Source organism: Physeter macrocephalus, chromosome 4, assembly GCF_002837175.3.
Source record: "Physeter macrocephalus isolate SW-GA chromosome 4, ASM283717v5, whole genome shotgun sequence".
Taxonomy (NCBI): domain Eukaryota; kingdom Metazoa; phylum Chordata; class Mammalia; order Artiodactyla; family Physeteridae; genus Physeter; species Physeter macrocephalus.
Window position 1 is genome coordinate 29,833,205 of NC_041217.1, and position 24,849 is coordinate 29,858,053.

The window sequence follows — 24,849 nt, forward strand, 5'->3', positions numbered from 1 at the left end:
GGAGCACAGGGTCCGGACGCGCAGGCTCAGCGGCCATGGCTCACGGGCCCAGCCGCTCCGCGGCATGTGGGATCCTCCCAGACCGGGGCGTGAACCTGGTTCCCCTGCATCGGCAGGCGGACATGCAACCACTGCGCCACCAGGGAAGCCCTAAAACAATGTTATTTTGATCCTCGGTTTTTTCCCCCTTTTTCAGAAACTTTTTCATTTCACTCAGTTGTTTCATAACTTTGGTTCTGAGCAATTTTACTGAATATTTGTTCATTTGTGAAGAACTTTTCTTCTGTTCTCATTGAGTATAATTATCCATCTTTTGCACGTTACTTTATTCCTTCACCATTTTAAAATCTACGGTTCATGACTGCCATGCTACACTGTTCATCTTTGGTAGACATTCTATTATTTTTGATATAATGTATGTTACTTCTTGACTCTCCTGACTGTATGTAAGAGTTGGTTGAGCTGGGCATTTTCTAGTATTATTTGCCTTTCTACAGCCCAAAGGAACAGCAAAGAAAGAAGAAGTGACTGAGAGAATATACAATCTTTGTTAGAAACCCTGATTCTGCTCTTTTCCTCCAAGTGTTAACTCCATTGAATTAGAGGGTCTGTTTATTATTTCCATAATGAGATATGTCTGAATTTGGGTTGTTTTCTCAATAGGATATAACTCTGGAATTTTAAATTTCTGTCTGAAAATGTAAATCCCATAAACCTAATTGTTCAATTATTCACTTTCCCGTTTCAATGGTTTCTCTCTAGTAGCCATTCCAACTATCAGTTAAAAGAAGATAAATGATTCAAGGTCTTAATTTCCTTCCTTCCAGATGTGGAGTTATATTACTGCATCTCCTCAGAATAAGGTTATGTAATAGTAAGGCTCTGGGTGGTAGTGTGGACTAAGGAGTTAATAAGCTTATGTTGTGATCACATATTCACTAAGCATCTTTTTGTCTCCTTTGGTCAATTGTTTTGACTACATTTTGCACCTCTGATGAGAAAGGAATATTCTGTAGCAGTTTCAACCTACCTTTTTTCTAAAATTACTATCAATCTATAATGAAAACTACAGTAATAAATTAAGATAACTGAAATTTATTAAGCATTCACTGTGTACCAGACATGATTCTAAATGCTTCATGTGCACTAACTCAATCCTCACTATTATTATCACCCCAATGTTACAGACAAGGAAGTTTAAGATCAAGGAAGTTAAACAATGTATCCAAGGCACAAATCTCATGGTGTGAAGCTAGAATTTGAAACCAGTCAGTCTGGTTACCATTAGTCTCTCACCACTGTATTGTGCCAGTGTTTACTAATGTTTAATGAATTTACAAGTTTAAAAAGAATGCTTATTTCAAACTAAATTTTATGTTATTAGAAACTGAAATGAGCTCATCTCGATTTAACAAGTGCTTTCTTAAAGCTTAGGATACATACCTGAACTTTCTCCCTTTCAGCATTTAGACTATCCTGCAGTTCCTGCAGCTCTCTTTCTAAAAGTTCAACCCTTTGTCGATAGCGCAGACTCTCAACCTGAGCCACTTCAAACCTAGTTTCAGCAATTTCTTTTTCTCGTCGTATAAATCTACAAGAATATGTATTTTATTTGAATAGAAAAATGCCAACAACATAACATTTCAAAACTTGGATAATTTTTAAGATGACAAAAATCATTCACTTAAAAAACTATTTTTATACAATGCTTTCATTAAAAAATAATGGGAGATATATTTTCTTACAGACAGTGGCTTCTATCTTTAAAATAATCTGAAAGGCAATTAATTTTCTAAAGAATCCACTCAAGTTCTTATTATTAGATTCAACTTGAACTAATTTATTTAAATTGGCATATGTCTAAATGTCAAAAGTGATCACTAGTTAGGTGATAGTGGGTTTGTTGACTAATAAGAGACAAAATGAGCTTTATACCTAAATATCATATAACTCCCACTTGTCTAATTTATACATTTATAGTGTCGCTTCATAATTGTTGTTAACCACAGAAGTAAAGCATTAAGAATATATTGGATATACCTGAGAATTTCTAAAATTTGTTCTTGAGATTTTCCTTCTTCACTGAGAGATACATTCAATGGACCCTGTACACCTTCCTTCATAGCGGCAACGACTTTGTCACTTAATTTTTCAATCTGATCATGAAGTAATCTGTTTTGTTTTTCTAGATCTTCACAGCGAGACATACTCTTGGAAACTTCATCCTATAAGCCAAGAGTCTATCATAATAGCAGATTTTCCAATGTACATTAAAAAAAAAACTTTCAATTCTTCAAACATTCCATTATGATGTACAATAATACCTTTAACATTCTCTCTCTTTCCTCCCAAGATGCTTTACACTCCAACAACTGTGATTCTGCTTTCTGGGTTGTTTCTTCCAAGTGCTGACGCACTGACACCATTTTGGAAACCTGTTCTTTGGCAGCTTGTAGAGCTTCAACATCAGCAGCATGTAGCATCAATTCTCTCTCATACTTATTCTGAGCTTCCACAGCTATTTTAGCCTGAAAGGAATTATTTCCCCATCAACATAGATGATTAAAAACCCATAAAGCTAGTCTTTGAAAAGATGCACATTGTATTATTTAAAGTAATAAAAGTGAAGACAATCTCTAAATGTACCGAAATAGGAGAATGATTAAAAATAACACTGTAGTGGGAAGCAGCCGCACAGCACAGGGAGATCAGCTCGGTGCTTTGTGACCACCTAGGGGGTGGGATAGGGAGGTGGGAGGGAGGGAGACGCAAGAGGGAAGAGATATGGGGACATATGTATATGTATAACTGATTCACTTTGTTATAAAGCAGAAACTAACACACCACCATTGTAAAGCAATTATACTCCAATAAAGATGTTAAAAAATTAAAAAAAAAATCACACTATCTATCTAATGAAATATTAAACATATGTTCAAAATGAAACTTAAGAAGATGATATAGTAACTCGGAAGAGCCTTTATGAAAAAAAGACTAAATATAACTGAGTTACATAAAATACATACATACACACAAAGTGAATGAAGGAAAATGAAAATAATCTATTTGAGTACTGAAATATGGATACATTCTTTGATTCTAATTTCCAATGTTATGCTGTTTGGCAATAAGCCAAAGACAATTCATTTTTGTCTAATTTACCTTCAATGTGAAGCACTTTCCCCTGTATTCCATTTTTAAAGTAATCCTGATACATATACATGTTATGTATATAAGCAATATGTAAGCAATAAAGAATAGTAACCCAACGAATGGCTATTAATATACCACCAAACATAAAAATGAGAATGTTTCCAATATCCTTACATGTCTTTCCTTCCCATTCTACCATTTTAATAATCCCCATTTTCCTGAATTGTTTTACCATTTCTTGTTCATAAAAAATCATAAAAAGCAGTATCACATATATGTGTGTGTGCATGCTGTATGTATACTTAAATAATGTGGTTTTGTACTTTTAAAGCTTATAAACAGTGGTGTATAGAAATCTGTGTAAGCTCAGTAATGTATTAAAAAGGTATTAAAATTGTTTTGTTGAGAAAAGTATCTCTATCTTGTCTGTAGTACAGCTTACAACCAGAATTAGTGAAGGACTACAATAGTGAAAGAATGTTTGCAAGTGAAAGCAAGTACACATTTAATCTCCTACTCCTATTTTTCTATATTTTTCCCATTTATCAACATTGTTTTGTTAATATTGCTCTACAGGTATCTCCTACTTTTTGAAAGTTTGCTTTATGCCACTTTGCTTTTATGAAAAACCTACATTAGTGTCTGTTTTTGCTAACCAAAAGAAATCCAAAGAGCATTTTTGCTTTTACAAAAAAGGAGAAAAGTGAAAAGTGTTCAGCGTTTGTTTTGCAGGAGCCATTATAGAGGCTGTGCGCACCCTGAGTAGCAAGAGAGGCACCACCAAGCTCCCTCCCTGAGAACTACACTCAGCATCTCAACATCAAGCTGTCACATAGCTTTGAACTGTGTCTGTGAGCATCTGTGCTTTATCTCAATTTATTTTGTGCTTCCATTAGCAAGATGTGTCCTAAGATAATTGTTTCTTCACTTTATGCCATTTCAGTTTACACACGGCTTCATAGGAACTTTCTACTTTCGGACAGCAGGGGAAACCTATGTTTACTTTTAGCCTTCATCTACACTTTTCAACTGATGCTATTCCAAGTTCCACAAGAGTGGAAATGACCTGCATTTTTGTAAGATTCACCAATCCCCAAAATGCATTAATACTCCAAGAACTGTTCCCTAAGATCAAAGCTCACTTCTCAATAACTGGCTCAAGAGTGACACTTACTTGTTCCTGACAGTCCCGTCTGGCTTGCTGCTCATTACTCAAGGCTGTGCCTGCTCTCTGAAGAGCTTCTTGTACTTCATTCTGAACACTATTGAGTGTTTTCTTTAACTCAGATAACTAAATCAGAAGAACAAGATTAAAACCAGAGTTAATTGCAAACTTACTTTAAAAATACTGAAGATAGATTTTTCAAAATACAAGTAGCCCAAAGACTTCTTACTAAATTTAAAATAGTCATAAGCTAATATAATCTACTGGACAAATTTTGCAGGTCTATGTTGACTCCATATTACTATCTGCGAAAGTCAATTTTTAGGCAGAGGCTTCTAAAAAGCAGCACTGATACCTAGTACCATAAAGCAGTCTTAAATATCCAAAAGGAAACGTGTACAGATGTACAGAGCAGAGTAAAACATAAAACTAAAATTGTTGGGTATGTGTTCATTCAATATCTGTTGAGATGAACTGAACAGTAACTAATGAGCTAGTTAAAAGAATTTAAATTCTTACCATAGAAAAAGTGATTGATAAGGTAATAACTTAATTTACCTGTTGTTCCATACTCTCTATGGCTTTTCTCTTGTCATCCTGAAGTTCCTGTTTTTCCTTCTCTACTTCCATTAATTTCTTTTCCAGCTGTGTCTGAAACTCAGCTGACTCTTTCAAGCGAACTTCAATATTCTTATGTACTTCTTCTGTCACCTTTGCCATCAACCAAACAGTAGGATACAAAGAATATACATATTTAAAATTATAGTTACTTTCCCCAAATCTAAACTAAATTTTAAAAATACTAAAATTAATGTTTGCCTCATATTTTTTTAAAAAATCCATCAAATGCTGATTAAAGAGTTCAAAAACATCACTTAAAGCTATGCATAATTTACCTCTACCTGTTTACTGGTTATTTTTCTCCTTTGAAGTGAAATTTCCAATTTTCATTTTCCCCTCAATCTTTATAGCCACTTGCCAAATCTGTCCATTCTACCACTGAAACGGGTTTTTCTCCCCACATATTTTGATTTGCATGATGCCAGCCACAAAAGGATCTTTTAAAACTGTGGCCCTAGTCTATTGCTACAGCCTCCAAAACAAACTTCATACCCTCCAATCTATTACATTAATCTTTCTAATTAAAGCAAATTCTGGTTATGACATGTTGGAAAAAAATCAATGTCTCAATAATCTTACCACATATAATTTAGTATGACTTGAAAAACTTTCACATTTGGCTCTTGACTATGTTTATAATTATACTCCTCACTATTTCACTTCATAAATGCAATACACTAACCAGCCTTTTTATCTTGGCTGATGGTGCCTTCTACATGGAATAACTTCCTACCTTTAACTATCCAAATGATGCTTTCTTTCAAGACTGGACACAAATGCCTTCTCTCCTGTGAAGTTATGCATACTCAAAAGACAAATAATCTCACCTACCTCCCATTCACATCAACATTTCATCTATACCTTTTCTACAGCAATACACTTTCCATGTTTCACAAATTTTGTGTGATCTTTTTGTTTGTTTTATTTGGCTTATTAGACTCAAGCACTCTTACGAGGTAAGTGCAATGATGTCAGTCGAATCCATACTTTTACACAGTGCCTTACACACAGCAACAACCTAACTTAAAAAAAAAGTTAATAAGTGCATGCAAACTGATTTCAAAATTGTATATACCTGTTTTTCCTTGTTGAGGGACTCTTCCAAACTAGTAACCATTGCACGATACTGTTCCACATTACTAGTGCTTGTTTTGAGTCTTTCCTTCAAGTCATTCACCTGCTCTTCTGCCTGCCTTAGCTGACTCAGGAGGTCATCCACATCTTCTTTGTTGCTAGGCTGACCTAAAAGATTTAACAGCTTTCTTAAAATTAACATTTTAAAAGATATTAGAGATGATTGTTATCAATCCTGACTGTGAAGTCAGGATTAAGGCCGAAATAAGTAGTTAACTATCTAGAAAGTATATTTCAACCCATACTGAATACCAAAATAAAAACAGGTTACTGTCAGTATGTTATTTCTTCAAAAGAACTCTGCTGTTACAAATATTTTTTTTTAAAAAGATGCTTAAAAAGAGAATACAAAATATTTCCACTAAACTGAGACAGCTACTTGCAGAAATTACCATTCTTAATTTATTTAAACGTTGTTTACTCCAAAACACTACACCTTAATCATTTAGTGCAATTTTCATTCTAAAATTCATGGAAAAGGAAGAAATTGCAGATTAGAAAGAATGTTTTCATACCATATGATAACAAGAAAGAAGTACTGGATACTCATATATATACTATATATATCACATATACACATATATACTTATGTTTTAAATTTCCCTTCTATTAAGAAATAAAACCATGTAGAAAGATTATCTGTACATAATGGCTTTGCATTTGAAATAATGTATTGACAAAGAGAAGCAAAACCTAATGAGACAAATCTTTTACCTGCAGCTATCAATGAGCAAAGATTAGAAATATTGCTCTAAAAGAGACCAAGCCAATCAATTATTTCTGTAAGTGAGCCATATCATTACAAATTCAACAAGTAACCTCATCTCGAAAGGGAGAGTTAAAAATTCAAATATTAATCCTCCACAAGAGAAACATTCTTAAAATATCAGTAAAATGGTTTCAGTAATTGGAAAACTAAGAGCATATCTTGGTCAGCTGCCATATGTACAACTATTCTGAATCTTCCAAGTCTGCAAATGTATTAATTTAAGTGGAAAACTGAGCTTTACTATATGAACAATGAAGGTTTTTTGTTTTTTAAATCTTTTGCTAGTATCCACAAAGAAAAGGCTATTTGTCTACAGGATATGTTATAAACCTAAAGAGGTACTTTTTATCAGCCTACTTAATTATTTACCTTTACCAGTTCTCTGTGAGGACTGAGAAGCAAGCTGGACTTCCACATTACTGAGGTGCTGCTTCAATGTAGCAATTTCCTTTTGAGCATTTTTTAACAGTTCTTTTGTGTTAAGATGAAGATTAGTCTCAGTATCCAGCTGTCTCTTTGTATCTAAAAGTTGAACCTGTAAGAAAAAATACATTAACCCTACAAACACTTACCTTTAAGTTCTTAAGTAACTAGAGGTTCAAGTTATCTTTTTACAGAACTTTAAAACTCTGGCTAAACCAGGGTAACAGAGATGAGATTTACCTCCCCATCTGAAACAACCAAAATCAAAAAAAAAAAACACCAACCAAAAAACCCCAGACTAAACACACTGAAACAACTGTGATACCTGAGTCAGGAAACAAAAGAGGTGAACCCTACAATTTCCCAGCTTATTGATTTAAGAGTGTCCAGGCTAAGGCATAGGGAAAGGGAAATGAGGCCCACCGGATTCCTGAATTGAGAACATAGAACTGAGAGTAGAAGAAGGCTAGTTTGAATTCATAAGACAGACTATCAGAGAGAAGAGAGCTGCACAGAGTACTGTGATTTGCACAGGATCCCTCTTGAATATTCAGCAAAATTGTGATCAGTGCATGCCTATGAAATTACCCTAGACAGGGTAAAGAATCACCCAAAGAGACTGGAATGAAGACTCTCTGGTGCTCAGAGAGAGTTATTAGTAATAAATAATGCCTGTTTCCAGCAGCCTGACTGAAAATGCTCTTAATTCACTGGACACTGGGACTAGTCATCAGCAAGATACTGCCTTGGTAGCAGTGAATAATTAGTTCTAAACTGAGCACTGCTTTGGGCCTGCCTAATAAATCGTAAAAAATATATTCAATAGAATCAAACTATTCTCAATGAACTTTACTGCATTCCAGAACAAAGCTCAAGATTTATAGAAATACAGAAATATCCAGCACCCAATAGGATAAAACCCAATCAAAAATTACTAAGCATACAAAAAGGCAAGAAAAACTTAAGAGTCCATAAGAGATCTCTTCAAAACTATGGTTCAACATGAGATGACAGTTTATCTACACACCAGCTTAATTTTTAAACATAAACATTCTATAGAAATTCAGAACACAGACTCACATCTAGATTTCTAGTAAGTGTATGCCTTTGTTCCACCTCATTTTCCAACTTCTTCTTTAGATGGGATATCTCATGTTCCAGTTTTTCTATCTGGCTACTAAGCCTTTGTTTGGTTTCTGTTTCAGATCGTTCCAATATTCCCTAAGGTAAAAAAAGATTTTTGTTATACTTAAGAAAAAAGTAAACCCCCCCACCAAAAAAAAAAAACCAAAGGCAATAGAAAATTATGGGAATACAACTCATTTCTACATGAAGAGGTTAAGATCTAAAACATTTACCAAGAAGGTATTTTGACATTTTCCATACTAAAACATCTATTTAGGGCTTCCCTGGTGGCGCGGTGGTTGCGCGTCCGCCTGCCGATGCAGGGGAACCGGGTTCGCGCCCCGGTTACCACAAAAAAAAAAAAAAAAAAAAAAAAAAAAAAAAAAAAAAAAAAAAAAAAAAAAAAAAAACATCTATTTAATAGGGAAAATAAAAACCATATTACCAATGGCCATTCAGATTTCTTGAAGTTTTAAAGAATATAAACCAAAGATTTAATCTTGTAAACAAACTGTACAGGACTCTATAAATATAGACCTGAGGATTAAAACTGCCAATTGCATGGCTTCAGTCAGTTCTCTTTAAATGTTTTATTTAGAATATTGACATCTTAATAAACTTCAAATTCAATGATCGTAATGCATGATGAAAATGACATGAATTTTCTCATTAAGAAACCTGAGAAAATACAATGTCAAAATTGTTCAAATTTAACTTAATTTTTCTACATGTCCTTTTTTATTTGGTTACCTGAATTGTTTGCAGATTAGTTAGCAGCAAGTTTTGCCCTCTTTGTTCAGCCAACAAGGATTCTCTTTGCTGAGAAAGACGAACTTCTGACAATTTAAGCATTTCCTTTTCCTTTTTCAAATTTTCTGCTCTTACCTTGAGGCAAATACAAGTTAAAGAAAAAATGTCGAAAAACAATGTCAAATGTAATAACACAGTTATAAAATTAAAATGATTCTTCATTACTACATATTTCTTAATGTTAGAAACTAACAGTAGAGACTACATCTCTTCGCTATATAAGGAAATACAACTCTTAGTTTCATGTATTGAAATATGAAGCAAATATTGGAAATACTAATAGATCAAAGGAAAAAATCTTGCAATTACTTACAAATACTTACACTATCTTTGCTCTAACAAATCAGACTTAAAACAAACAATAAAAAAATCTAAAATGCCAGAGTGTAAGAGGCAAAACTGAAAAATTGTGCTATAGTCATACCTGCATACTATTAAATTATGCAAGTTTTAGAATCTAAGCTTGGTTTCTAACTATCTGTTTGAAAGTGCTAACTGATCTACTTAAACTTTTTTTCCCCATAAAGACTCTGAGTTTCAGGGGATATAGGAGGGTTCACTGAAAATCAATATCCTCAAATATTCATATTTTCAGGATGAGTCAAAAACTATCAATTATAAAACTTACTCCACCAGTTTGAAAAAGTGCTGCTGTCTAGTCTCCACAAAGGAGTGGGTACAAGACAAAAATGAAAGAATATAGCCAACAGAATTAGAAAAGCTAGGTTTTAAGTCCCAACCAACCCATCTCTCATCATGGCCCCAAAACAGGCAAATTACTTAGCTTCTGCATCTGTTTCTAGATAGGCCAAATGGGGGACAACTGTACCTAGTTCATAAGTAATGATTAAAAAGCTGTGAGAGACAATTTTATAAAAAGTAAAACATTGTATGAAAATTTATCTTCAAAGAATTTAGAATTTAGTTGAAAGTACTGTCAATTTCTGATTGACATTTATATTCATCATTCATTTCATCAATTATATTTCATTCATTGAAATTCAGAAATATAATTCAATGCTAATGAAATTTTTATACTGTCCTTTATTAGAAATAAGAATGGATAAAATATTCACCCACTGCCTTTGTTGTAACTAGAGCAACAGTGACTTACAAATTTATTTTGAAATGGAAAATCTGTAAGACAATCTTAGTCCAGACAAACCAACTTCTTTCCCACTCCAGTTTTATTAGAAACAATCACCCAACTGATCTGATGGACAAGTGGACGCCTGGAAACTATTTGATAAGGACATATAATTCACAAACCTCAAATATCTACATTACACCAACACGTAAAAGCAAAGTAATAATTAAAAAACAAGTGTCAAATGCAACTTATAACGCAAGTGAGATGCTGGAAATTGGTCTCACTTCTGCAACAGCTAGCTTTTCACTAGCTCCTCTCAAATCTTGTGTCATTGTGTTGATGATCTGTTCCTGCTTTTGAGTTGCCGCAGTGAGTTTCTGATTTCTCTCATGCAGGGATGTTATTTCCCGACGATATCCTTCAACATTATCTTGTAGCATTTCATAACTTATATGAAAAAAAAAAATTCCATAAGCAACTGAAGTACTATATCCTAGCTTAGTTCCTTGATTTTCACAAGAACTTAATTTTACATGATTAATAATATGAAAACAGTGGCTTGTGTAATAATGTAAAAATCTTCATTCTTTTTTCTAAATGCCATATTTAGCAGTCAAATTCTAATTAAGCACAGTATTTCATGCTGAATTAACTTTTTAATCTTACTCATTTACAAGTATTTTAATCATATTCAAAATAATGCCATATAATGTTGATACATGAGACACCCACCACAATATAGTATGCAATTTAAGATATTCACTCATGGTTAGTGATGGATTTTTGCAACCTTTTTTTTTTTTTGGCGGTACGCGGGCCTCTCACTGCCGCAGCCTCTCCCATTGAAGAGCACAGGCTCCGGACGTGCAGGCTCAGCGGCCATGGCTCACGGGCCCAGCTGCTCCGCGGCATGTGGGATCCTCCCAGACCGGGGCACGAACCCGTGTCCCCTGCATCGGCAGGCGGACTCTCAACCACTGCGCCACCAGGGAAGCCCCTTGCCAATCCTTTTTTTTCCTCTCTAAAATTCTTCATGTTATTTTCTTATGTGCTTGAAAGCTTAGAAAATGGCTGGCTAGAGCTATCAACATAGGGAAAAAAAGGTGCTTTTATTGGGATATCAAACTGTTGGAATGTACAGAGCCAACTGCTTGTCATATACTTACAAAAACAGTTTGACCATGTAGTAGACAAAGAAATAAGTTTTTTCCTAACTTGATTAACTAACAAGTATTCCATGGCTCTGGTAATAACTATGGAATGAAATTTACCATTATTCCTTTGTAAGTGACCAAGAAAGTGAATTTTCCCAAAATTAACTCTCTAGAGCCTGCTTTTCTTCTACCTAGACTAGAAAAGGCTGAATGAAATTTGCTCACAGTTCTCTTATCTTCCTTACTTAAAATAATTAAGTCCTATGGAAACTATCTTCTTTAATCTCAGGAAGGAAAAATAGCCAACATTCCTTACATGAACTTCAACTTAACTAAATAACTACCTGGACTCCTTAGCAATATCCAAGACAATCATTAACCTGTACATCTGTATGTACTGGATCAGAATCCACCAAAAAAAGTAACACTATCACAAATTAACACTTGAATTTGATTCAACTGAAAACTAAGTATACCGTTTAGACTTAATTTTTGAAAAGAAAATTTACCGTTTAGAAGCAAAATCTAGCTGGGTAGAAATTTTGGTATTTTGTGATCGCAAATCTGTGACTTGCTCCTGAAGTTTCTCAAGCTGCTCATTCTGCATTTTTTCATTATCTGCCTTTTCTTTTCTGTAGTTCTCAAAAATTTCCTGCAACTAAATATTGGAGAAATTATTAGAAGATGATAGTCCATGTTCTCAAAAAACCTGACCCAAAGTAAAGCTGTAAAGGTGGGGTCTTTACCTGTTTAAGGGCAGCCTTGGCTTCTATAGCCTCTGCTGACTCAATTACAGGTACTGGAGTAGGAGTGGAAACAGTCTGTGATGTACTTGAACGTTTTGGAGTTGACACAAGAGAACTATCATCTAAGCTTGAAGCTTCAGAAACGTAAAAAGAATGATGTAACATTTCTTCACAAAATACGTCATTACCAAAAATCAACAAGCTGACTCATTTAAATGAAATCATAAGATTATAGAAATTATGAAACAAAGAACCTACTAAACAACTTATTAAAGTTATTTATGACTTCTAGTTAAATAAAGGTAATTTTTGCAAATTAAATGTTAAAACATAACCAGAATAAACACTGTAATTCATTGCCTCTCAAAAGCATATTTTTTAACAATGATCAGCATTTTTCTTACCTAAAATAATGTATTTTAGAATTGATGACGTGTTATGATCACTCATATATGGTAGTCAAATTTGAAGTTATCACTATTAAATATTGAAGTAGGTACTAGTTATATTGCAAAATCCATTCCCTAATATACATTTCAGAAATACTTCCCAAAAATACTTGGAAACTTTTAAGATAACGTATAAAAACCTACCTTGTAAAGGAATGGTAACTCCTGTTGTCTGTGACAACAAAATACGGTACATATCACGCTGACGAACTATGGAATCAACAAGCTGCATTTGATGTCGCCGTGATTCACGGAGTTGTTCCAATTCAGCGAGGGCACTCTCAAGTTTGAGCTGAAGCTCAGTTATTCTGCAGGAAAAGAAATCAGTCTATTTCACAGGACTGAGATTGAGAGGCAGTTATAAATTCTATTGCAAATTGACTAAGCATTTTATAGCCTATCATTAAGCACAGTATTTTCATCTCTCTTATCCTTTCTTTCTCCTGCTGCTATTTTAAGAATCACTTTTAAAACCCCTGCCTTACAGGACACAGACACTCACCAACGTCATCTGAAAAATTTGTTTGCAAAAATTAAACCAATTCCACTGAGTCCAAACTCCAGTCTTCTTGCTTTCATAGCCATTCTTCCTCCTCTAGTACCAAAACCATTTTTTCAAAAAAAATTCTTTACTGTAATTCCTTAAATATCTTCTCCATGAAGCCTGGCCTGTTCCCTAAAATCTAGGCTGGGTCTCATACCCTACGCTCCCATGGATAGGCTTATCTGTTACAGCACTAATCACACTGAACTAAAATTATCTATTTATTGATCTTATTAGCTATCTTATCTATTATCAGTCTCATCCACAAACTGAGGTCCCTGAGAGTAGAATTTTTTTGGGGGGGTATTGTTGCTCAGTTGTTTTTTTTTTTTTCTCCTAAATCACTATATTCCCAATATCCAGCACTGTTAGGGGCACATAAAAGGTTTCAATAAATGTTTGCTGAATAAACCAAAGTAGTCTATTGCTTACTTGGATGAAGTTGTTTCTTGTTCTTCTCTTTCTCTGGTTTCCCCAAGCTCCCGAAGGGCCACTAAGAGACGTTGATTTTGCTGTTGAAGCTCTTCAATGTTTCTGTAAGATACTAGGTGCTGTGATATTACTTCAGATGAACTACTTATATCAGCAGAGCTTACTTCCTCATCACGGATTACATGGTTACCCCTCGCTTCTTCAAGTTCCATCAGAAGCACTCTAATCTAAAAAAGGGTTTTAATATGTTATCAAATAGTATTGGCTTTGATTCTGGAAATGTTTAGAAGAAAAGTAAAATTTTCAAATGACAATGTTACTTTATGAACACTGTCAACTTAGTATTAAATTATCTTGAAAAACAAAACATCAAGGTTATCATTTTAGATATTAAGGCCTAAATAAAGAAAACCTTAATTGAAAAAATTTATTTTTCACTTCTATGGACGTACATAATGAAAACTACTATTTTTAAAAAAACAGTCGGATTCCAAAAGCATAGTTCCATTTTTTGAAAACAACGACCAAATAAAACACACAGAAATATATACCCATTTTGTGTGTGTGTGTATGCTTGTACTTGCATGCTTATGTATGTATTATGTGGTGGAGCAGAAGGGGAGCATGGAAAATAGATGTTAATTTCATTCATGTGAAATTTTTATCTATGTTTGTGTGTATGTGTGTATACCCACACACAAAAATTAGGGTAAAATATATGAAAAAACAGACCTACATTTCTAAACCTGTTCAGTAAAAAAAAAAAGTGGTAGGGTAATGCATTTATAGATGCATATACAAAATGCATGATTTTATTTTAGTAAAAACAAAGAATGTTTACATATGTTTACACATGCTCCTGTGTATCTGTACGTATAAGAAGGCGTGAAAGAATACACCATTGGTGAAAGAATAACACCATTCTGTTAACTCTGGGACTTGGGCAGGGGGAAGAAAACTTTTATTTATCTTTGAATTACTTCATTTATTACAACCAGTACCTTCAATTTGAAAATTTATCAAACACGTAAAGAAAAGAAAAGGAGGAGCAGCTACGGGAAAACAATGACCAGTCTGCAATTCTGCTAGAGTGGTTTTCTTAGTTGATAAGAGTTTCATATGTGCTAGTTCTATCTTACACACCTGTGAACAGATTCAAACACTACTAGGGAGTCAGTTCAAGGAAAAAATACAGGAAAAGAAACAAAAAATTCTAACCTGTTGTGAAAGATCTTTTATTTGTACTTCCATTCTTTGATTGTCTCTTTCAAGTACAGATGAATGTTTATTGGCTTTATCTGTGTCCTCCTGCAATCGCTGAATCTCCTTTAAAATGAAAAGTCAAATGAAAATTCTGTATTTCCTTCTAAGATCTATATAAACTGCAGTTACACAAACAACAAAAATATACAGTGCTCAAATACCACAGTAATCAACTTATAACTAAAAAATATTCTATATAATATACTAGCCTCTAAAGAGAAATTTCTTAAAAATATGAATACATGTATTTCTTAATATCTCAAATATTGCTCATTATAACGTTCATCACTGTATGATAACGATGAGGAATTCCCAAGTTAACTGTGAACTACAATGTTACAGCCACACTAAATTCATAGTGTATTATCAAATGATATCAGAGAAATACTCTCAAAAAGCTTTATTACTAAGACAAAAACAAAGGACTGCATTACAACGATAATCATTATTATACTGACTATCTGGAAATATACGTTAAAAGTAAAAAATGTTGGGTAAGATGCATAAAAGACTTGATTTTATTAAAAACGCATCAGGAATTAATTCTAAAGACGCAGCAGCCAATGTCACAAAGCTGTTAAAAGGAAAGAAATTACAACATATTGCAGTGCTCTGTAAAGTTTAGCATCACAATATCATTAGGGATTTAGGGGCACAGTTTTAAGAAGCTTGATGTAAGCACAAAATATCTTTGAAATCTTAAGTTTTATCTCAAATTCATACAAACTTTGCTTCTTAATCTATTGTTTTCACATAATAATGTTTTACACACTATTCGAGTGAAAGATGGCTCATATTTTTCCTGGTGTTTAAAGTACCTCTGAGCACAGTGCCCAGGGAACAAGGATAAACCAATTTCAGTTGACAAAATGAAGCAGGCAAATATTCATGCAGTATGGTAATGACACAGATCTACTGAGTTCAAACTGGGATAAATTAAGATGCCATGGAAGGAAGTAATTTGGTTATAAAACTCTAAGAATTGGGCTTCCCGGGTGGCACAGTGGTTGAGAGTCCGCCTGCCGATGCAGGGGACACGGGTTTGTGCCCTGGTCCGGGAAGATCCCACATGCCGTGGAGTGGCTAGGCCCATGAGCCATGGCCACTGAGCCTCCGCGTCTGGAGCCTGTGCTCCGCAACGGGAGAGGCCACAACAGTGAGAGGCCCGCATACCGCCAAAGAAATAAACCAAAAAAAAAACCTCTAAGAATCTAACAAATAAGCACCACAGAATCTAGACTGGACATGATGTGTGTTATGGACAGAAGATTCAACTATGAAAAACATACAGAAATTATCTTTAAAGTCTTTGGCAGTTATGAAAAAAGTCTGTATTTATTACTGTACCTGTACGTTAGTGATGAATTAACAAATATGTTTTCCCCACAATGAACAGCTGCTATTATCTGATTTTTTTTTTTTTTTTTTTCGGGCCCAGCCGCTCCGCGGCATGCGGGACCCTCCTGGACCGGGGCACGAACCCGTGTCCCCTGCATCGGCAGGCGGACTCTCAACCACTGCGCCACCAGGGAAGCCCTATTATCTGATTTTTAAGCCCCTCTATTTTACTACCTACTTCAGACAATAAGCTCCAGGCAAAATGCTCACTCTCTACAGTGAGAAAGTCAGTAGATCCAAAGGACCTCTTTTTAAACCGCATCAAAGGGGCAGGCGTGTGTCTAAAACCCAATATTCTATCAAGGCAAGACTGCTAGACATCATTTGATTCAGGAGAAAGAGACCATTAGACACAATACACCCTGATTTAAACTAACATCTAAATTGTAATAACAACAGTAACAAAAGTTTAAGTTGAATTAAGGATATAATTTATTTATACAATATATTTATACTCTCAAAAAAAAAAAGAAATTTATCAGTTTAGATACAAGTTGATTTAACTGATTTTCCCCAATAAAACTTGCTTACTAAATCTTGAAGATTTCTCCGTAATAATAGTTGTATCCTAAAAACATTATCAGCATATAAATACTCTTTTTAAACCATTATCTATTAAAAAGGAATCTTAAGAGGTAAAGAATATTTACAAGCTTCCTTGGTACTTCTAATAGGCAAAGGAACAGTAACAAAATAATGTATATAAAGATTTGCCAAATTGTGAAACGATATTTTAAAAAAGGAATTCTTTTCAATGGTAAGTCAAACAATATTATCATTTCTAGACAGAATATCAGAATTGCCTGACAGAAAATGACTATTGCTAAATTTAGAAATGTTCTATTAACAAAGAGAGATTGTTATTTTAATCTGAAGAGTAGCCCAGGGAGATTTGGCTATTTATCATCCACTAGAGAACCCTACAGAAATCATCCCAAAATGATAAAAAATGCTAAAGATTTTCAACGTTAGCTGAATAAAGATAAAGATAAAAGATAAAGATAAAAAATAAAGATAAAACATTTTGCAGTTACAGCTGTTTAATAATGTAATGACAAGTTTTAAAATATATAATTACCCTATCACTGAAAATGTGGTTAGCCTTTTAACTTAAATTCTTTAATTCTAAGAAAGAACTACCCTATCTAGTAAATGATTTCTCGTATGTATTTTTTCTACAGTTAAAGTTTAGGAATGCAACCAACCTTCATAGCTTGTTCAAGCTTAACAGATAAACTTGCCACAGCTTTCTGTGCACGTTCATACTCCTCACGTTGGCGTTTCAAAATTGGTGCTTTGGCTTCAACTTCTTTCACTATTTCATCTAGGTACTTATTAATTCTTTTGTTCTCTAGTTTCTCCAAAAGCAGCTGATCCTGAGTTTCCACATAAGCATTATACAGCTGAAAGAAGAAGAGGGGTCATTTCAAATCTAAGCATAACAGATATATACAGTCTGTCTAGCTTCTTTATAAACATTCATTAGCATTACACAAGATGGAAATGTTTACTGTATGTTACATAGGAACCAAGAAAGCCTTTCCTGGGGACTTCCCTGGTGGCACAGTGGTTAAGACTCTGTGCTCCCAATACAGGGGGCCCAGATTCGATCCCTGGTCAGGAGAACAAGAGTTTGCATGCCACAACTAAGGAGCCCGTGAGGCACAACTAAAAACAAACAAACAAATGAAAAAAGTAAGAAAGCCTTTCCTAAAATGATCCGTTAATCACTAGGCAACTTTAAGAATAATTTTTCTGGGGCATAAGTGTCAGAGAGATGTGAACACTTTTGCTGAAGGAAAATAACAAGATTTAATACCATTTTTACCTCAGTTAGCTTCATGCCAGGTTTCACTATCTTAGCTACGGCTGCTGCAGTAGGAGACATGGCTGCAAGCTCTTCTTCAGACAAGATGGCCCCTGTGCCAACACACAGAAATCGAGTATATTTTTGTAAAATTTCAAAGTAAAGCCACTAATATTTCTTACAAGTAAAAGTGATACCTACTGTACATTACATATAAATTCCTATCAGGACTATAAAATATGACAAGTAGTCATGTAACACAATTCTAAAAATCATGCAGTAATTATAGTTAAAACTATTCTGGAAATTGACACACAATTATGTGTGATCAAATGGTACTTATCCCTGACAATACAATAAAGATACAGATAAAGTAATGCTAAACTAAAAATAAATAAGTTGTAATGCTATAACTTAATGAGTTTCCTACATCACAACATGACAAACACTATTAGTGAAGTTAAGTGAGGACTATGTAGGGAAGTTCTAGTATTTCAAACCTTTAATAAGCAACTATTAATCCATACCTTTACGTTTTGTGGCAGAAAGCAGGTCATTTGCATTCTCTAATTCCTTCTCTAATTTCCCTATTTTCTCAAGCATTTCTTTTTCCATTTGATCTTTAGATTCCTCTACTTCTAGAAGATGATCTTGTATTGCTTTATTGGCTAAAAACATTTTTAGAGACAGAATAATCAAGCACATAATTAAAATCTTTGAGTTACAGAATGTAACAGAATAGTCAGCAGACAATATTAAATTCTACAGAGGCTGTGGTTGACAGTTATTACCCACTGGAACCTCTTGATGTACTTATAATTCCTGAGTTGTCCTGGCCTAGTGAATCTACTTCTCCTTTTGATGTCCCTTTTATAAGAGGGGAAAATAGGGGAACTCAAATTATAAAAAAGTGGTTCTAAGTGTCTCTTTGGTTTTAATCTGATCTTAGATGTCTAGAACATAGGAAATGCCTGGAAAAGATCATACATAAATAACTTACATTTAAAAAAAGCAGGAATATATGAAATCAAAGACTTTAAAATACATTATAACTTAAAAAGTAAGGCTTGGGCTTCCCTGGTGGCGCAGTGGTTGCGTGTCCGCCTGCCGATGCAGGGGAACCGGGTTCGCGCCCCGGTCTGGGAGGATCCCACATGCCACGGAGCGGCTGGGCCCGTGAGCCATGGCTGCTGAGCCTGCGCGTCCGGAGCCTGTGCTCCGCAATGGGAGAGGCCACAACAGAGGGAGGCCCGCATACCACAAAAAAAAAAAAAAAAAACAAAAAAGTAAGGCTTATTTATGGATTAAGAGTACCCAAACCATAAACCTATATGTATTTATCAAAGGAAATGTTTCAAAAATGGAAGAAAAATTCCCTATTACAAATCAGAATATACATAAGGTTATCAAATGAAAGAAATAGAAAAATATTAGCTACTTATATTTTCAAATATTTGCTGAAAATAGAATTTAAAATTTCTTGACCTAAGGATCTTTCTTCTATATCAAATTTTGTCCCTAATAAGGTACCTGACCTCTAAATCCAAAAATCTACAGAAGGGTAAAGAAAACAGTACCTTCCATCTAAAAACAAAGTAATCTTCCCATAATTGGAAAATCTTACCTTCTCCAGCTTCCTTCAAAAGTTTGTGTAATTCATCCACTGCTCGAGTCAGTTCATTGCTCTTTGCCTCTGAATCATCAGCAGCACTCTAAAATTTAATCTTAAAAAAGTTACCCAACATCCAATAATGCAACATTAGGACACTAAAGCATATGGTATGGTACCTACCTTGTAAAGGTTAGAGAGTTTTATGTGAGCATTTAATTCATTGTGGAATTTCTCTTCCATACTGGCCTGCTGTTCCTTGGCCTGAGGGGGGAAAAAAAAGCCAACACCAAAAACCAAATTAAAACAGTCTGATTTGAACTGAATTTAGAATGCTTATCAAATGCCAAGATAAAAAATTCAGTTTTGAAAGTAAAGAGATGAAGATTAAAACACTAAAATTAAAATCAGTTGCCATTATAAATTATCTTAAGGATAAAATGTTAATGATATTTTTATCTTAAAGTAGAATATTTAAATGTCATTAAAATTAACCATACTCATTTTTAGACAGTACTTTGGATATAGTATGTAACTGATTGTAGCAATTTTAGCCTAGTTACATCATATGAAAGTGCCCTGGCCATTTTGTGGTGCCAGGAATGGTTCAAAACATGAAATCATTTTATAAATCAATAGCTTCCTAAGTGCTACAATATTTTTGTAAAAGAGACATTTTAAACTGGTCAACTACACCTCTTTCAGTTTGGTCAACAGATCCTCTACATGCTTTTGAAGATTCTCATTTGATGTTTTCAAGCCATTCATTTGTTCTTCCATTCTAGAAACCTAGAAATAAAAAAGTAGAGTTGGGTGGGGGGAAGGATGTCGTATTAACTGAAATTAATCTGGTATAAAGTTTAGGTGCCAAGTACCAGGCCTGAGTGAGCCAGAGCCCCCTAATCAGCTGCTACTTTAACCCTGTCCTGTCTGGGTGGGGAACAGATGCCCACAGGCGACCTACACGCAGAGGTGGGTCCAAATCCAAAGCTGAACCCCAGGAGCTGTGCAAACAAAGAAGAGAAAGGGAAATTTCTCCCAGCAGCCTCAGGAGCAGCGGATTAAATCTCCACAGTCAACTTGATGTACCCTGCATCTGTGGAATACCTGAATAGACAACAAATCATCCCAAAACTGAGGCAGTGGACTTTGGGAGTAATTGTAGACTTGGGATTTGCTTTCTTCAACTAATTTGTTTCTGGTTTTATGTTTATCTTAGTTTAGTATTTACAGCTTATTATCACTGGTAGACTTGTTTACTGATTTCGTTGCTCTCTCCCTTTTTTTTTCATATATATGTGTATTTTTTTCCTTTTTCTCTTTTTGTGAGTGTGTGTGTATGCTTCTTTTGTGATTTTGTCTGTATAGCTTTGCTTTTGCCATTTATCCTAGGATTCTGTCTATTTTCTTTCTTTTTTTTGTGTAGTTTTTAGCACTTGTTATCATTGGTGGATTTGTTTATTGGTTTCGTTGTTCTTTCTTTCCTTTTTTATTTTTAATATTTTTTATTATTTATCTTAATAACTTAATTTAACTTAATTAATTAATTAATTTTCCTTTCTTTTTTCCTTCCTTTCTTTTTCTCCCTTTTCTTCTGAGCCGTGTGGATGACAGGGTCTTGGTGCTCCGGCCGGGTGTCAGGCGTGAGCCTCTGAGGTGGGAAAACCGTGTTCAGGACATTGGTCCACCAGAGACCTCCCGGCCCCACGTAATATCAAACGGTGAAAGCTCTCCCAGAGATCTCCATCTCAATGCTAAGATCCAGCTCCACTCAACAACCAGCAAGCTCCAGTGCTGGACACCCCATGCCAAACAACTAGTAAGACAGGAACACAATGCCACCCATTAGCAGAGAGGCTGCCTAAAATCATGATAAGCTAACAGACACCACAAAACATACCACTACATACAGTCCTGCCCACCAGAAAGACAAGATCCAGCCTCACACACCAGAACACAGACACCAGTCCACTCCACCAGGAAGCCCACACAACCTACAGAACCAACGTTACACACTAGGGGCAGACACCAAAAACAACAGGAATTACAACCTGCAGCCTGCGAAAAGGATACCACAAACACAGTAAGTTAAGCAAAATGAGAAGACAGAGAAACACAGGGTAGATGAAGGAGCAAGCAAAACCCACCAGACCAAACAAATGAAGAGGAAATACGCAGTCTACCTGAAAAAGAATTCAGAGTAATGATAGTAAACATGATCCAAAATCTTGGAAACAGAATGGAGAAAATACAAGAAACATTTCACAAGGACCAAGAAGAACTAAAGAGCAAACAATGATGAACAACACAATAAATGAAATTTTAAATTCTCTATAAGGAATCAATAGCAGAATAACTGAGGCAGAAGAACAGATAAGTGACCTGGAAGATAAAATAGTGGAAATAACTACTGCAGAGCAGAATAAAGAAAAAAGAAGGAAAAAGAATAAAATAAATACAAGAAACATTTCACAAGGACCAAGAAGAACTAAAGAGCAAACAATGATGAACAACACAATAAATGAAATTTTAAATTCTCTATAAGGAATCAATAGCAGAATAACTGAGGCAGAAGAACAGATAAGTGACCTGGAAGATAAAATAGTGGAAATAACTACTGCAGAGCAGAATAAAGAAAAAAGAATGAAAAGAATTGAGGACAGTCTCAGAGACCTATGGGACAACATTAAGTGCACCAACATTCAAATTATAGGGGTCCCAGAAGAAAAGGAGATAAAGAAAAGGACTAAGAAAATATTTAAAGAGATGACAGTTGAAAACTGCCCTAACATGGGAAAGGAAATATTAAATAAACTCCAGGAAGCACAGAGAGTCCCATACAGGATAAATCCAAAGAGAACCACGCCAAGACACATACTAATCAAACTATCAAAAACTAAATACAAAGAAAAATATTAAAAGCAGCAAGGGAAAAGCAACAAATAACATACAAGGGAATCCCCATAAGGTTAACAGCTGATTTCTCAGCAGAAACTCTGCAAACCAAAGGGTGTGGCAGGACCTATTTAAAGTGATGAAGGGGAAAAACCTACAACCAAGATTACCCTACCCAGCAAGGATCTCATTCAGATTCAACAGAGAAATTAAAACCTTTACAGACAAGCAAAAGCTAAGAGAATTCAGCACCACCAAACCAGCTTTACAACAAATGCTAAAAGAACTTCTATAGGCAGGAAACACAAAAGAAGGAAAAGACATACAATAATAAACCCAAAACAATTAAGAAAATAGTAACAGAAACATACATATCGATAACTACCTTAAATGTAAATGGAATAAATGCTCCAACCAAACGACACAGACTGGCTGAATGAATACAGAAACAAGACCCGTATATAAGCTGTCTACAAGAGACCCACTTCAGACCTAGGGAGACATACAGACTGAAAGTGAGGGGATGGAAAAAGATATTCCATAAAAATGGAAATCAAAAGAAAGCTGGAGTAGCAATTCTCATATCACACAAAATAGACTTTAAAATAATGCCTATTATAAGAGACATAGAAGGGCACTACATAATGATGAAGGGATCAACCCAATAAGAAGATATAACAATTGTAAATATTTATGCACCCAGCATAAGAACACCTACATACATAAGGCAAACGCTAACAGCCATAAAAGGGGAAACTGACACTAACACAATCGTAATAGGGGACGTTAACACCCCACTTTCACCAATGGACAGATCATCTAAGATGAAAATAAATAAGGAAACACAAGCTTTAAATGATACATTAAACAAAATGGACTTAATTGATATTTATAGGACATTTCATCCAAAAACAACAGAATACACTTTCTTCTCAAGTGCTCATGGAACATTCTCCAGGATAGATCATATACTGGGTCACAAAGCAAGCCTTGGTAAATTTAAGAAAACTGAAATCATATCAAGTATCTTTTCCAACTACACGCTATGAGACTAGGTATCAATTATAGAAAAAAATCTGTTAAAAATACAAACACATGGAGGCTAAACAATACACTGCTAAATAACCAAGAGTGAAAAAGAAATGAAGAAAACGATAGTAAAGATCAATAAAACTAAAAGCTAGTTCTTTGAGAAGATAAAGAAAATTGATAAACCATTAGCCAGACTCATCAAGTTAAAAAGGGAGAAAACTCAAATCAATAGAATTAGAAATGGAAAAGGAGAAGTAACAACTGGCACTACAGAAATACAAAGTTAAAAAGGGAGAAAACTCAAATCAATAGAATTAGAAATGAAAAAGGAGAAGTAACAACTGACACTGAAGAAATACAATATATCATGAGAGATTATTACAAGCAACTATATGCCAATAAAATGCACAATCTGGAAGAAAGAGAAAAATTCTTAGAAAAGCACAACCTTCTGAGCCTGAACCAGGAAGAAATAGAAAATATAACAGATCAATCACAAGCACTGAAATTGAAACTGTGATTAAAAATCTTCCAGCAAACAAAAGCCCAGGATGGGATGGACCAGATGGCTTCACAGGTGAATTCTATCAAACATTTAGAGAAGAGCTAACACCTATCCTTCTCAAACTCTTCCAAAATATAGCAGTGGGAGGAACAGTACCAAACTTATTCTACGAGGCCATCATCACCCTGATGTCAAAACCAGACAAAGATGTCACAAAAAAAGAAAACTACAGGCCAATATCACTGATGAACACAGATGTAAAAATCCTCAACAAAATACTAGCAAACAGAATGCAACAGCACATTAAAAGGATCATACACCATGATCAAATCGGGTTTATCCCAGGATTGAAAGGATTCTTCAATATATGTAAATCAATCAATATGATATACGATATTAACAAACTGAAGGAGAAAAACCATATGATCATCTCACTAGATGCAGAAAAAGCTTTCAACAAAATTAACACCCATTTATGATAAAAACCCTCCAAAAAGGAGGCATAGAGGGAACTTACCTCAATAAAATAAAGGCCATATATGACAAACCCACAGCCAATATCATCCTCAATGGTGAAAAACTGAAACCATTTCCACTAAGATCAGGAACAAGCAAGGCTGCCCACTCTCACCACTCTTATTCAACATAGTTTTGGAGGTTTTAGCCACAGCAATGAGAGAAGAAAAAGAAATAAAAGGAATCCAAATCGGAAAAGAAGAAGTAAA

At 34.7% G+C, this 24,849-nt stretch overlaps 1 protein-coding gene across 2 annotated transcripts in view; it reads right to left on the reverse strand.

The window, feature by feature from the left end:
• The window catches only part of TPR (translocated promoter region, nuclear basket protein), a 74,058-nt gene that overhangs the window by 31,073 nt on the left and 18,136 nt on the right, over positions 1–24,849 (reverse strand). For both annotated transcript variants that reach the window (XM_007117749.4, XM_028488447.2), the window contains exons 7-27: positions 20,389–20,481; positions 19,876–19,956; positions 19,708–19,795; positions 18,611–18,751; positions 18,105–18,196; positions 17,482–17,679; positions 14,834–14,941; positions 13,616–13,842; positions 12,784–12,947; positions 12,191–12,324; positions 11,954–12,102; positions 10,575–10,737; positions 9,141–9,275; positions 8,346–8,486; positions 7,212–7,377; positions 6,015–6,181; positions 4,877–5,029; positions 4,328–4,444; positions 2,325–2,528; positions 2,041–2,225; positions 1,444–1,591 (exon numbers count right to left, since the gene is read on the reverse strand). In XM_007117749.4, coding sequence (XP_007117811.1) covers positions 1,444–1,591; positions 2,041–2,225; positions 2,325–2,528; positions 4,328–4,444; positions 4,877–5,029; positions 6,015–6,181; positions 7,212–7,377; positions 8,346–8,486; positions 9,141–9,275; positions 10,575–10,737; positions 11,954–12,102; positions 12,191–12,324; positions 12,784–12,947; positions 13,616–13,842; positions 14,834–14,941; positions 17,482–17,679; positions 18,105–18,196; positions 18,611–18,751; positions 19,708–19,795; positions 19,876–19,956; positions 20,389–20,481 — 3,054 coding nt within the window. The remainder of the gene's footprint in view (positions 1–1,443; positions 1,592–2,040; positions 2,226–2,324; positions 2,529–4,327; positions 4,445–4,876; positions 5,030–6,014; positions 6,182–7,211; positions 7,378–8,345; positions 8,487–9,140; positions 9,276–10,574; positions 10,738–11,953; positions 12,103–12,190; positions 12,325–12,783; positions 12,948–13,615; positions 13,843–14,833; positions 14,942–17,481; positions 17,680–18,104; positions 18,197–18,610; positions 18,752–19,707; positions 19,796–19,875; positions 19,957–20,388; positions 20,482–24,849) is intronic.